We start from the raw sequence: 14,842 nt of genomic DNA on the forward strand, positions 1-14,842 counted from the left end.
GATCATGTCCACTGCTGCTAAGCACCACAACAGCTCTAATGGTGATGGTTATTTTCATCACATGCACCATTATCAAGGCTGCTGAGATGTCATGTCACATACTCCATCATCAGGACTACACACATTCCTCAAGACATCATAGAATGACCAGAGTTTAGAGAACCGTGTCGCAGACTCCCCCACTAACCATCGAAGGTTATCTGTGCTTCAGTGCTTGCTCATCAACTCTCCACGCTCTGTCAGTCGGGTCATCACTCCCTACAGCCTTTGACCACTTGAAATTGTATTACGGTTTCAGTCCATGTGCCACTGAAGTGGTGACTCAGAAACTGGCAGTCCGATCAGCCAGCATGAAAAAGTGGCGATTTTCAGCTGTGGAAGATCTCTACCATCTGACGGCGCACTCTGAGAAGGTATGACACTGTCCATCAAACACCAGCTAGGACTATGCTTTTAAACTAGGAGATAGTAAATGGCTTCGCTTTCTCTACTTTCTATAACAATAGAAGGTTTGGATCAAGTTCCTGTTCAATGTGTCAGAGTAGAACATGCTCAGTAATGTACCAAGTTAAGAGTCAACTCACCAACCGTGAAGATGGATGAAAACAGTCTGTGTGCCATCTGTTGAGAGAACTGGCCTCAATCGCTGGCACAGCAAAGACAGACATCCTCAGAAATCTCTCTACCCTACCTGGAAGGCTGATATTTAATGCATCATCCTTGAACACACACTTTGATGCTGACTGCTTGGAGATTACTCTTATTGTGGGTATTTCAGAAAAAGGACACGTTGCCAACACATTTGGGTGAGCAGATGGGAGTCTCAGTCCCTTCCTGCTAGATCCTAGCTGTCATTTAGATGGAGACCACATCATTTCTGAGCTGTGACTCTATTAGCATCTTTTTAGCTTCCTGTTTCAATGAATGTGAATATACATACTGCATATTCCTTACTACAAGGTGAAAAGCATTGTTTCACATAAATTTCTGGTTGAATTTGAGCTCTTTTCAGAGTACCTTACTATACCTGCAACCACACTGGGTGGTTTCATGAGGTCGTGAGACACGTATACATCACTGTATCAAGTCAGTTTGTCATGCTGGCGGAAGTTCTTAAATCCAGACACTTTCGCTGTTATACTGATTTCAGATAAAAATTTAATTGAAATGCAGGCAATAGAGTAGCCCCTCCCTCAAATCCCCACACAAATCGATAGGCCTTTTAACTTCACTGTTGTAGAGGAAGTGACGCTCTGCTCATCCTGGAATACAGAAAAAGCTTCACATTATAAATTCATGAGGTTATCATAAGGATCAGGTCTAGGCATGATTAGAAGAGAGCAGGGGAAAATCATTTCTTTGCAGCACGGGGAAACTTGTCCTTGTTTAAATATTCTTCATATTGAGTTTACAATCTGTTGCCATTTAGCAAACATCTCCATGAGATTGTTAATAATGTATTCTAGCATCACACAATGGTAGAAAATAGACTAATTGGTAGCTTTCAACGACTGCACATTAATAAGGCTATGCATGGTTTACACTCCAGTTACATACAGATAAATTGAAGTCCATTGCAAGAGTAAATAAGCTGCTAGGATCAAACCAAGTCAGGACCAGAAGCTACTATGGCAGACATGGTATGTCTCTGTCCTTTCACCTGACAGAAGCTCATAGCTCTCCAGTCATTATAAGAAACTAAGTATGGCTGTCCTCTCAGGTTATTCAACAAATCCACAATATCCCATAATAAAGCCCAAGATGAAATTTTTGAATTGTTGATATTATTAGCAGTATTACAAGAAAGTTTTAAAGCAAGAGAGCATGTACCCTGCATGAAGGACACAATTCTGATGCTCCATCCCCTGTTCTGTAGTCTAGAAGAGCACCCCACTGACGGGTGAAGAGATCACAACCTGTAGAAGAATCTTCAAGACCCGTATTATTTTGAACTTCTTACTCTGAATTTGTAATCTTTCAAAGTCAAAGGAGACATTATATACTGACATTGTAGCTACATAAATTTTAAAAACTGAAATGGTGAACCTTTTAAAGCAGGTTATGTTCATCTCCATTGCGATTTTTGGAAAGGGTTTTAATATGACTGATCCTCTGTAGTATTTTTGGTTCTTTGCCTGTCTTTGCTTTTCTCTGATATTAAATACACACGCGCACACACACAGACACACGCACACACACACACACACACACACACACACACACACACACACACATACACACACACAAGCAGTACTATAGTTATACTGTTTAACTTTCACTAATGGAAGAAATGATCTATATTGGTTGGTGACCCACAGAGAGACACGGTTTAGAGTATGTATGAGGTCAAAGGGTTTCCATTATGGAGACCTGCATGGCTCATTTACTGCAGCACGAGCAAATGAAGGATGATCACGATCGTGACATGAGGACCTGGTGTGTTTCCTGGCAGCCATGCTTGACTATAACCCAGATATCTCCAAACAATCCTTCAGGCTGAATCATGATAGATAGATAGATAGATAGATAGATAGATAGATAGATAGATAGATAGATAGATAGATAGATAGATAGATAGATAGATAGATAGATAGATAGATAGATAGATAGATAGATAGATAGATAGATAGATAGATAGATAGATAGATAGATAGATAGATAGATAGATAGATAGATAGATAGATATGATAGATGTAGTGCTAGATGAAAATCTAGCACCATCTTCTTCGTCATGGAGGATGTTGAGCTAGAGCCCATTCCGGTGATGCCACTCCACAAAGTCCATCACCGATCTTCTGAACTCCCCCTCCTCACCCTACATGCCTCAATCACAGTGTCATTATAGGATTTCTGCATGTTACTAGAAGTCAGTAGTGTCGAGGTTGAATAGAGGGGGACAGAACGTGTTTCCTGGCGGAGCACTTGTCATTCACAAGGAGTCATCCAGCAGTACTTGTCTTTTTTCCCCCCACAGCATTGATCATTAATATGCTGTCACCCAGAAAAGATTTTTTACTGCAATTTTTTTCAATGACAGAGGTCTTTCTTAATGAAATTGAAGGTGACTATTTTGTTAGGCAATATACGCTTCTAACAGAAATGTCTTTCTGTTTTTGACAATTGTTGTGGTCTCCTAACAACTTAAGAATAATAATCAATGGCTCGAAAAGGGCCATCCGCAACAAAAATATCACTTGCCAATGCAGTCCTGTCCAGTTATTCTGGGATATCTCCTCTGGCTCCATGTGATGTTGATTAGAAGTGAAGAGGTTGTTGCTGGCTACTAGGCAACTGCAACTCAGTGCAAATCAACTAACAACACAAGAAGAGCCACAAATAAGATCTCAGTCTCTCCTAACAATAATCAGTCTTTTCTCAGTTATGCAAATACTGAGAGCACATTTGTGTAACCTACAGTGAATGACCTGCCTCTTCCTGACTGATGCTTTCTTTACTCAGACATAAAGGCAGATTGCCGCATTCAGCTGCCAATGAAAAATTATGCTTTTCTTTTAAAAAAAAAAGGAAGAAAGAACAAAAGAAAATCACAGTCACTCCATCTTTTTTACCACAATGACTTGGGAAAACAAATTATTTTGGGCAACATTCTGACTCACATGGAGACAAAATGACAAAGAAAAACAAAAGATGTTCCAATTTGTTTTTTCTTAATAAGGTGATCAAGAGGGTTGAGTTTGGTCATTTTTCTGATGCTTTCCCAGCAGAAGCCCAGAAGTGACAGCTGAGATATAAAAAAAAACAGTGACTGTCAGCCCCCACAGTCATGGGCAAATGTCAGTTAAAGATATGAGCTTCTTTTTGTAAGCTTTAACTGTATCATTTGTATCTGATGTCTCTTTATTGTGGATAAACTATTGTCTCATCCTGGTTCTTTAAGTTGCTCTATATATTTTTTATCCATCCATCCATCCATCCATCTTCTTGGGCTGCTGAAGTCTATCCCAGCTGACTAGGGGCGGGAATCAGGGGACACTCCGGGTGCAACGCCAATACACCGCAGAGCCACACATATACAGACAGACAAACATGTATGCACACTCACGCTTATGGTCAATTTGGGACTGGCCAATTAACCTGAAGTGCATGTTTTTTGGAGGTGGGAAGAAGCTGGAGAGAACCCATACGGACACGCAAACTCTACACAGAGAGGGACTCGAACAATTTCTTTTACATTTCTTTTATTTACATTCCCAGTTGCTCCTCTTTTTCCTCTGTCTGTTACCACTGGAGATATTTCAGTAACAGGTCCATCCAGTTTGTGGTATGGGTGACAGTAAATGGTTTTATGGGGGAGCTGTTAACCGTAACATGCTGCAGGTGGGGGCTTGCTGAATGTCCAGCTGAGTGAGGAATGCGGTGGCCCTTAGAGTGCCAAGTGGACAGGATCACGGAGGGGGTTCTCTGAAAGAGGTAATGCTAGTACTTTGGCCTATTAAAGGTGTGATGAATCTTCAAGTCATCATTAAAGTAACATAAAATGCTTCGAGTATTCATCTACAAAGCAATGGCCATCTACAAACCAACGGTTGTAAACTTTAAAGTAACAGTACACATGAGAAAGGTTTAGTTCAGTGACAGGCTGAGAGTCAGCATAATGGCAGTAAAGCTACTTCATCTGAGGGTCTTCACATGCCCTGAGCTTCTACCATTGATTTATTGCCATCCCTCTGACTGTCTGTGTCTATCTTTAGCTGCACAGACCTTTATGAGCCTTTTTGTAGCTGTAGCACCATTCTCAGAGTTAGAGAGTAGGTTCAGACGTCTGGTCCAGCCTCCATCATAGGTTGTGCAATGCTTACTTAGTTTGCTGGGAACCCTGCAGGGTTAGGCATGTGCCAGAGAAATTCAGAGGTCAAATAACTGTGTTTTTATACCTCTGGACCTCTCAACTGCTACCATCTTGTCACTGAGCACTGGTGGGCTTTAAAAAGTATGTTTACTAGGCTTTTGCACTTAAACACTAATTTTGGGTCCTTTGAATTTTATACCTGTCCCCCACTATAAATTAGATTTAAATAATTTACAGATCAAGACTTTATATATAAAAATATGAGATAATAGTACATAAAAGTTAAAATGAACATTTGATCGACAGGAAAACAATCTGCACCTATGTTGATTATTTGTTTACATGCAAACATATGGAAAATTGATGAAGACAGTTCTCAACCAGAGAATTTGCTCAAGCACGGGAAACAGTGATTTTGTTGTTTATACTGAACAAACACTCAGAGCATTCCTATTTTTTGTTGACATTTTACCCACAATAGTCGATGAAACAGAAGATTACTTACATTCATAAAATACAGCTCCTTTTTAAACAGCAACTGCAAATGCTGTTATAAAGTATTCATGTACGAGTGAGAAAAAATCTAAAGCTATAATCTATCCAAGCACATGATATCTCATATATAAATCAGGATGTTTTAGAGGTAGAGAGCTTTTACATTTTAGTATTTTTATTTGAAAAATTATTTGGTATTCTTCTATCCATCCATTTTCTTCACCAGTGTAACAAATTATATTTATTTTTGTTGTTGCATCCATAAAATGTGTGCACAATACACAAAATACACAGAGCTGTTAACAATTAATGATGCATAGTCTTGTAACGAGAAGAGATAGGTCTTGCTTTTTAGCTTGGGTCGGGTTTGAATGAATAATATTCTGAGAATACTCTACCAGAGCTTAGAAGCGATTCAAGACAGTTTTCAGAGCAACATGAAAGGAGACACTATCTTTTATGTCAATGAAGAGGTTTGAGGCGCTGTTTCAATGATTATTCGTTCATTTTGCAGGGATTAATGAAGGACAATTAAATTTTTTGAATGCTTTGGTATTTTTCACACATAATTTTCAAAAAATGAAATCTTTTTAAACATTCATTTCTAAAGACAATTTTATGATGGTTGCAGTATTACTATCATCAATCGATGGCTTTGACCATTTAGTGTCATTGTTGATGCATCAAGGTAATTGTTTAATAATGCTTGTTGTTTATGTTAATTATTTATCATCATCATGATTAAATATTTCTATTTTTATTTTTTGACTCAACTGTCAAGTAGTGTGAAAATATTTATTTTGGTGTGGAGTCTGTATGCTCTCCCCGTATATGGGTTCTCTTCGGCTTCCCACCACTAAAATCATGCAACATGGGTGAATTGGTGACTCTAAATTGCTCATGAATGTGTGTGACAGTGTGAATAGGAAATCTGTGAGTTCTGTAAACTATAAAATATTTATCTTTTTGGAGATGGCTCATTTTATCTCAGCTACATGCTGCTATTTCCTTTATTTTTCACTGAAGAAATCCTGATATTGTACATCGAACAACTCCGCCAAGAGAAACATTTTACCCGTCTCACAACAGAGATAAAGCTGAAACTGAATATTTTCAATTCTTTAATGTGCTAAGAGTGTGTCTCTAATGTTGAAGCGCGATGTTTCTTAACACTGTACCTTTTAGAAGGACTTGCAACATCCCCAGAATGACGCTTGTCCATCCACTACCGTTATTGTGTTTAATTGATGTATTTTCTATCAGTATTACTAGTTTTACTTAAAGCAACTGTAAAATATATTAAGTATTTTTAACGTTAACATAAAATTTAATTCATTCGTTCATTCACTCATTTTCTACCGCTTCTTCAGCTTCATGGGTCATGGAGGTTGCTGGAGCCTATCAATTTATCAATATTATAAACAAATAAACACTAAAATGACATTTGTCATTCTGTCAATGTCTTACCCTGACAGTACTGGATTAACTGCATTTGTAACAACCATTAAAACCTGGTGGATCCAGATTTTCTTTTCAATCCTTATTGAGCTGCAAACAATTATAGTTGTCAACAATTGAATTATTGATTGAGAATAAAAAATTCAAGAAAAAGTAAAAAAATGCCAATACAAGAGAAAGTGAAAATATATCCTGCATCTGCCCATATAAATTTTCATGGACAATTAAGTTTTTAGCCTACACATTAAAAGTGGTAAGGTTACTGCTAAAAACATCAGGCAGTTGGAACTGAATAATAAAATCTGTGATGACAAATATAAAAAGATGATGCAAATGTCCTGAAAAGGAGCAACCACAACAACAACTAGGGTACTTTTATTTGACCTAAAACACTTTAATGAAGTGATAGAGATGATCTGTCATGCTGGAGGGTTTTGTTTTTTTTAACAAGATATCACATCTTAAAATCAAATTGTTAATATCACTGTTAAAGTGATTAGAAATTAGACTTAACAAGTGGAATTATCTTTGTCAAACCTGTGTGCACATAAAATTACTCTCTTAGAAGAAATCATGGTGTATAGCCTCCATATGGTGTGGTTTATGCCAGAGGGAGGACCACGCTCTCTCAAACTGCTTTCCATTAAACACATTCCACGTTAACAGGCCGGCAGGCATGCTAGAACGTCCCAGCTCTCCATTTATGTGACTCATCACTCAGGTGTGTTTATAGCTTATTACGCAAGCAAAAGAACCTTCTCAGGAGGCACTCTGCCACACATTGTAACATGTGTTTTTGAGCTCCAAGAAAATGTCAGAGCAACTCATCCTCTCAGGCAGCGCAAATGTGTTGCAGGTGACGACCTTTTCAAACACGTGCTTTTGCTGAAACAAACTTTCTAGAGAAGAGGCAGAAATGAGGGGAGTGAGACGCTATTCATGTATGTGTGAGTCTTAGATGCTTAGAGTGAGCTTAAGAAATCAACAGGAGCATTCACTTCACATGGAACCATCAACTATATCCCACCTCTGATGCTGTATGAGTTGCATTAGGGCAGCAGCTGCTTGTTGTCTCACAGCCTGAGAAATGAGAGGCTGTCTCCGCAGCTTATTTAACATGTCTCTTCATTCAGTACAGCTGAGGCTTTGTCCATTATTCTAGACGAGTGTCATCAATGCGATGAATGTCGGTATTTCAGTCCATTTTGCGCTGTTGACACAAAATAAAAAGGTACAGGTAAACAGACTGCATTTTCCTGCATAAAAACCATTGTTTTATTTAGAGCTAAAAAAAAAAAAAATCTTTTGACACAAGCATCATGTGTCACAGGTTGGTGGAAATCAACACATGCAGGAAGTACCATGGTTGTAAATTCCCCCATAATGACGACATCACAGCTGTGCCCTGCTCTTCGACTTTAGTCTCAGACGCTTTGGGACACATGTTAAAAGAGACGATTCTGGTGCACGTGAAAATTATGGGAGGAACAGAAAATAATCCCGTTTCAATATAATATGTGAGCGTAGAGCAGCAGAGCCCCCCCACCTACACACACACACACACACACACACACACACACACATCACTACATCACTAAAATAATGAGCTCAGGTCAGAGCAATCTGGAAACATTTCCGTGGAATGAAATGACGGATGAGAACTAATGATGGTGTTTGTGATCGATCCTCTCTGTTAATTCAAAAAGCAAACATTTTTAGATAAACTTAAATGACGACAAAAAAGCAACAATCTGAGACAGCGACAGTGCTAAGAAGAGCTTTTTTATAACAGTTTCTAATTTTTACTAAATAATAGGAATAAATTAGTAATTTGAAAGTCAAAATGGAATTCAAGTTACAATTCAGAGGGAGAAGTCAGATTATTTGAAACCCAGTATTTACCATTATGAATATGCCTCAAGGTGTTTTGCAGTCTGCACGGCATACAGACATCATCTATCCTCCGACCCTATTTCCCAAATTCCCAGACAGCTCAACACATGAAACTAAAGAAAACACATGTGTCTGTGTGTTTTTCATTTTGACAGCAACATGTGCAGCGTAAAAATACTGCAAAGACAGAAAAAAACATGCAAAGGGAAACATAAGAAAATGAATTCTCCTGTGTTTTTGAGTGTATATTTATGAGGTCATGAACATTATTATTCACAAAGATCAGCTGGAGAGTAATGGAAAGGCTTCATTCCATTTGGTGACCTTCTCTGGCATCCGAGCCAAAGCCCGTTGTCACACTTAATGTCATCCGTTGAACACAATGCAGCTGTTTTTCATTACTTTCTTGTTTGTGGAACCTCTATCGCCACAACAACTAGTCAATTAATTGATCTGCAAACACAAGATTTAATTACCAACAATTATCGTTGTTCATTTAAGTCTATTAACAACACCAAACACTCAATGATCCCTGCTACTTATCTGTGAAGATTTAAGGTGGTGTTTGGTTTGTTTTGTTTCCATCCTCGTTGAATACATTGGGAATTAGGGTAATATTTAGGATTTAAAACAAAAAACAAGCAAATTAAAGAATACTGCTTGAGCCGTAGAACATTCTGTTGACCATATTTTAATACATTTCTGAGATTTTATTTGTTTTTGTATGGATTCTGTGAATCAAGTACCAACTCAAAGACACTATCAATCAATCCACTGGACTTAAGTTCCTTGAAATTGTTTCACCTCTCATCCAAGTGGCTTCTTCTTGGATGAGAGGCAAAACGTTTTCAAGAAACTTTCTTAAAGTCCAGTGGATTGATTTAAACAGTTTTGGATAACCATGAACCTGGATAACTGAGAACCTACACAGACAAATCAAAGGCAATAATTGATTACTGTTTTTATTTATTTTATTTATTTATTTACTTATTTATTTTGAATTGATCACTTACAGTGGGGTAGTAGGTAGTAGTAGCTGTGAAAGTCACACTGAAATATAATCTCTTTGGAGCAACGTGCTGAACTTCCTCCTGGCTGTTTGGTGCTGGGCAGATTGTTGGGTGGGTTTGTCAGACATTTTAACATTAGATAGCATCCCATTACATCTGATAGAAATGGGATAAAAGCGGAAACCCCCCCAAAAAACAAAACAAAACATAATTTATGTTTCAAACAAATTTATTGTATGATGCAAAATGTAGAAGTGTAGGTGTGAACCATATTTGACTAAAACAACAGCAATAACAACAGCAATAACAACAACAACAAAAACAACAACAACAACAGCACCATAATAGCTGCTTTAAATACTTTTAAAATATTCTTCATTGATAATTTAATAATTTAAAGTTTAATAAAGATAATCATTAGCTCCGACCTTGGCGTTCATAAAAAAAAAAAAAGTCGTAACCTCCTAATGTCACCATTTAATTTCAACTGTACTTGTCGGAAGGCCGGAAGGAAGTATCAGTGCTGCATTTTCTCATCCCATTTCCTGAGCACTGGTGCTATCCATCTCCACTGCGAGCCAAGTAATCAATCTGCAGCTCTGGATATGATATCATGTAATGATGTGATGTGAGGTCGGCATATTGATATTACTATTGAAGTACAGGATTAGCTGCAGACATCTAGTGGAGAAAAAAGGCTCAGAAATAGATTGTTTCATACCAAAGCGTCTCTCCTGTCCTCTTTCCAATGACATGTCTCTCGTCTTTCACCTCCTTCTAGCGCTCATGTCATCCCTCCTGGGATGGTAGACCAAGGCAGACGGCCAGCTGGTGGTGCTTCACTGAGAGAGGCACAGAAAGCACAGTAGAATCAAAGACAACGAAGCCTCGAGGGAGAAGATTCTCCAGAGATGCTGCAGCATACCTCCCCCAACGTTACTCTTACAGCACCCCCGTCTAAAGTTTCTATATGGTATGACTGTGTTCGTTTGTCTGCTGGGATTTTGGGTTTGTGAATGGTGACATCAGTGTTTGCATGAAGCCATTTGCATTGGTGATAATGATGTGCAAGCATATGTCTGGGTATATGCAAGACATTCTATTTCCTCTGTACTTGTGTGTGCATGAGTGTGTGTGTGTGTGTGTGTGTGTGTGTGTGTGTGTGTGCGTGCGTGCGTGCGTGCGTGTGTGTGTGTGTGGTGTGGTGTGTGTGTGTCTTACAGGAAAACAGTGACTAATGTCTGCCCTCTTCTCTTCCGTAAGCTGATCTGTCCCAGAGGCGAACAGGAGGGCACACTTTAGAAACATTGCAAAGACAGCACATGAACCTTTTATTACAGAGCAGCAATCATGAACTCGATGGCGCCCGTGAATGGCTGCTCCACAGAGCATCCTACTCTGGGTGCCATAAGGTTAACTTGCCGCCCATTATCTAACCAAAAGGGAGGTGACCCATGTGTAGCTCAGACTATACAAGCTGAAACTGGTAGTACAGCATTACTCACTCACTGCAAACATGGGAATAGTGGAGTATGGGGGCAACACAAGAGCACAATGATGTTGATATCACCATAGAGATCATACAATGACATTGGTAGGGTCTGACAATACTGATTAAGGTGACATAAGATCAAAACACATTTTAATCCAAAAGTGATTGATTCTACATCTTCTTATCTCAATGAATGCCCCTGTCTGGCAAATGACGTCAGTAGCGCTTCTTCAGTGCGATTATATTCTCTATGGATGGGGATGGTGTCATAGGAGGTGACTCTTAATTTACCACTGTTGTAACGGGCCCAGTGTTTGCAGCATACATAATTAATCAATCACTGTTTTCCACATCGATGACAACCCAATCCACACCTTTTCTCTGAATGCTGATTACATTTACACCGCTACTTACGTAATCTGTGAAACACACAAAGCATCTCCGAACAAGATGGAAAGAATGAGTTCATATATGTTTCATGATGAGAACTGCTGCAATGTATACTTGAGAAATAAAGCCAGATGGTGCTTAAGCAGGCTATCACAAGTCGGTTATTACCTCCTTGAAGGAGGACATGTGTTCTCTGGTGCTGGTTTGCTTGGCTGTTAGTAGGATTATAGAAAACAGCAACAACTGCAAGACAGATTTTTGTGAAAGTTGAGGAAAGAAGGGTGTGTGAAAAAAATGTCACCATCAATTTAATGAAAAGAGACTTTTATGCCTACAGGTCATACTCATGTCCTCCCTCCATTTATATCTGGAGAGCCGCAGGTTTAAGGGAGCAAGAGAAAAACAAACTCCTTTAAGACCTATAACCCAGTTATAGGTCCAGCAACGGGCATTAATTTCAAACCCAATATGAGGTGGATGAAGAAGTAAGACGGTAATTAGCTGACAAGACTGAGATATGTTGAAGTATACCAGCAGAAGAAGATCTGTTCTCTCTATTTTTAACTCAGAATTTTAATGTAACACCCCCCTAGTGCCCATGAGCTCCCTTCTTTTCTTCAATGAATTCATTGAGTTTAAACAGATTTAGGCAGTAGTGTGAAAAATGGTGCATAGAAATATTTAGCAGGGTTTGGAGATTAATATTACACAAAGAGATGATCTGTTACTGAACTCTCTTTAATCTCCACAGTAGACTGTGCTGAAGATGCAGGTAATGAGCACGTAACACCCCTCCCCCCACAGGTATGAATCATCATCATCATCATTTTGTCCTGTTTAAATAATACTGTATAATTTAAAACGACACCTTACGCACTTTTTCTTTCCATGAACGAGTCTGAATCTGATACTTCATGTCTAATTATTTTTATTTTTATTTAATATTTTTATTTTAATCCTTTTGACTCCAGATAAAATCCGATCAATCCTGACGGACATGCACATAAAATTATTCTCCACGGTGATACTTGAGTGCCACCGAAGACCAGAACACACAATAGCTGTCCTTATAGGGACATTACTTTCACTTCACTGATGCTTACACACCCATATATAAATTGTGATCGCTGTAAACAAGATCTAGCTCCACTGTACATTGTCCGGTGAAGTCACTGCGGGCGCAGAATAATTGATTTCTGCACTAGGCTGTGTCGGGGAGGTGATGTGGGTGTTTAACATTGCGCTCAACGCGGATTGTGCAGATAGTTGTAAACAAATATTTGACAGCAGTTGCATCGGACTTCCTCTGGTGCAGCCTGAGAATCGCTAAGCTACAGAAGTTGTCTGGTCACATAAGTGTCCAGTTTGACTGCCGGCCTGTGTTCTGGGAGAGGAAGAACTGCTGTAATTGCTTTCTCAATGAAGGATCATCAGCAATTCCCCGGAGGCTTGCTGGACTGCTGCGTGGCGCTGCTTTGTCAGCCGTCCCGGCTTTAAACACCGCTTTGCACGTTTCGTCTGAAATAAACAAGAGGGCAGTGAAGGGGGTGATCCACGGAGCATCGTCTCTCTGCGCGTGTTCAGAGGTGTGTGTGTGTGTGTGTGTGTGTGTGTGATTTGTAATAACCTGCGCGAAGACTGGGGAGTTACTCGTTTCGGTCCACATCGCGGAGTAATCGCGGAGAAAAGTTGAAAGCAGATTTCATTATGAGTGACCTGGAGGACGACTTTGCCAAGATCCTGCTGCTAAAGGAAGAGAGGATACGAGACTTGGAGAGGCGTCTGGCGGACAGGGAAGACGAGATTCAAGAATTGAAAAGAAAATTACATAAATGCCAGTCTGTTCTGCCCAGTGCTCAACTTATTGGACCGAGGACCCGCAGGGCGCAGGGCATCTCCGCGGAACCCCAGACGCACCAGGACGTGTCGCGGCAGACGTTTCAGAAATACGCTAAATCCGACTGGTGAGACTCTTCCAGCTGGCGCTGGTATTTTTTATTTTTTTTTAGCCCTGTTTCAGCTTTGTTTTCCATCTTAAAATGTCTTTGTGAGTGTTTTTACTTTTCACCACAAGAGGTTGGTGCGAGTGTGAAACCCCCCCCCCCCATCAGAAACCAGTGCGACAGCTAATACGCGTGTGTTGAGAGTAACTCCTGTGCTTGTGGCGCTTATTCACTCCATGGTGCGTTTTTCCGTCTGTTTTCTACCTTCTCCTTCTTAAAATGGGAGGTCAGACGTTTGCCATGAATGGACGAGCACTTTCATTCTTGAGGCCGATGACGTAGCTCCAAGAAAGAGGTCCAAATTGATCAGATCCATCATGGCTGTCCCACGGGACACAGATGGGAGGAAGTGCGATGCATTATTGGCTTTTAGTAGCTGGACGCTGAGGACCCGAAGTGCATGTCTGAGGATATTTAATACTCCATTAGAAAACGCTTTGTTTGACCATATGCTTCCTTCATCACCTTTAGGTGCTCGTTTTAGCTTCACAGTATAGTTTGTGTTGATTGGAGTTTGATTGGAGGCCTCATCTTGTTCTCATCCCCTCACCTGGTTTCACACTATTATGCTGTAATTACTCTCAGCAAAATTAAAAGTTCGACTCATATTTTAATCCTGCCTGTGTTGGAAGCAGTAGGTATTTCGTTTAATTGTATTAATGCTGGCTGGGCAATTTCCGGTCTTCATTCCCAGTAATGAACTACAGACAGGTGAAGTTCCTCAGTTGCACTTTTTATTTGAGAGATCACTTTGTTTTCACACAAACACAAAAGTGCACATGAAGCCTCCTGAGGAAAGTACTTGATAATGAAATATGACCCGGTTTGAAAACTGATGACTAACAAACTGGAGCCCATTCATGACAATATCAAGCTTAAATTATCCATTGTCAGCCTTCCCATGATTCTGTAAGGCATCAGATGATGAGGCACAATATGTTCACATTTCAGAGGCAGATGAATATAACCATATTGTACACTGTGTTCAGTGAAACATAAGTAACCCCGTTTGCCTGATATCATTGCTCGCACTTGAACCAACCGGGGTGGCTGTTTAGGGACGCAGCAGGGTCGGAGACGGTGTGACCCCTGTTAAAGTCAGGACGTGGCACCAGCCAGTGGCCTGCACAGCTCATCAGGTTACCGCTGCTTGGGGCAACGGATCCTGTTTCTATTGATCTGTATAGGAAAAGGGATGAGCTGAATGGTTGGCGAGGTGAAATTTAAAGCGCAGAGGTGCTTTCAAGGACAACGGGAAGACCTAATCATGATGGGAGGATGTGGGGAAGGA

At 39.9% G+C, this 14,842-nt stretch overlaps 1 protein-coding gene and 1 long non-coding RNA gene across 3 annotated transcripts in view; one reads left to right on the forward strand and one right to left on the reverse strand.

The window, feature by feature from the left end:
* Positions 1–7,206: 7,206 nt before the first annotated feature.
* On the reverse strand, positions 7,207–11,826 carry LOC137604261 (uncharacterized). 2 transcript variants are annotated; one of them, XR_011037397.1, is made up of 4 exons: positions 11,717–11,826; positions 10,888–10,962; positions 10,388–10,508; positions 7,207–7,973 (listed from the first exon to the last, which is right to left on the reverse strand). It is a non-coding gene; the product is annotated as an uncharacterized lncRNA (long non-coding RNA). The 2 variants fall into 2 exon arrangements; XR_011037396.1 differs by having other exon boundaries at positions 10,888–10,934; positions 11,717–11,810.
* A 1,367-nt stretch (positions 11,827–13,193) lies between these two features.
* Positions 13,194–14,842, forward strand: part of LOC137603707 (cGMP-dependent protein kinase 1) — an 87,505-nt gene continuing 85,856 nt past the window's right edge. Inside the window, exon 1 of the mRNA XM_068327422.1 lies at positions 13,194–13,512. Coding sequence (XP_068183523.1) covers positions 13,256–13,512 — 257 coding nt within the window. The 5' untranslated portion in view covers positions 13,194–13,255. The remainder of the gene's footprint in view (positions 13,513–14,842) is intronic.

The sequence above is a fragment of the Antennarius striatus genome, chromosome 11, assembly GCF_040054535.1.
Source record: "Antennarius striatus isolate MH-2024 chromosome 11, ASM4005453v1, whole genome shotgun sequence".
In the NCBI taxonomy this organism is placed as follows: domain Eukaryota; kingdom Metazoa; phylum Chordata; class Actinopteri; order Lophiiformes; family Antennariidae; genus Antennarius; species Antennarius striatus.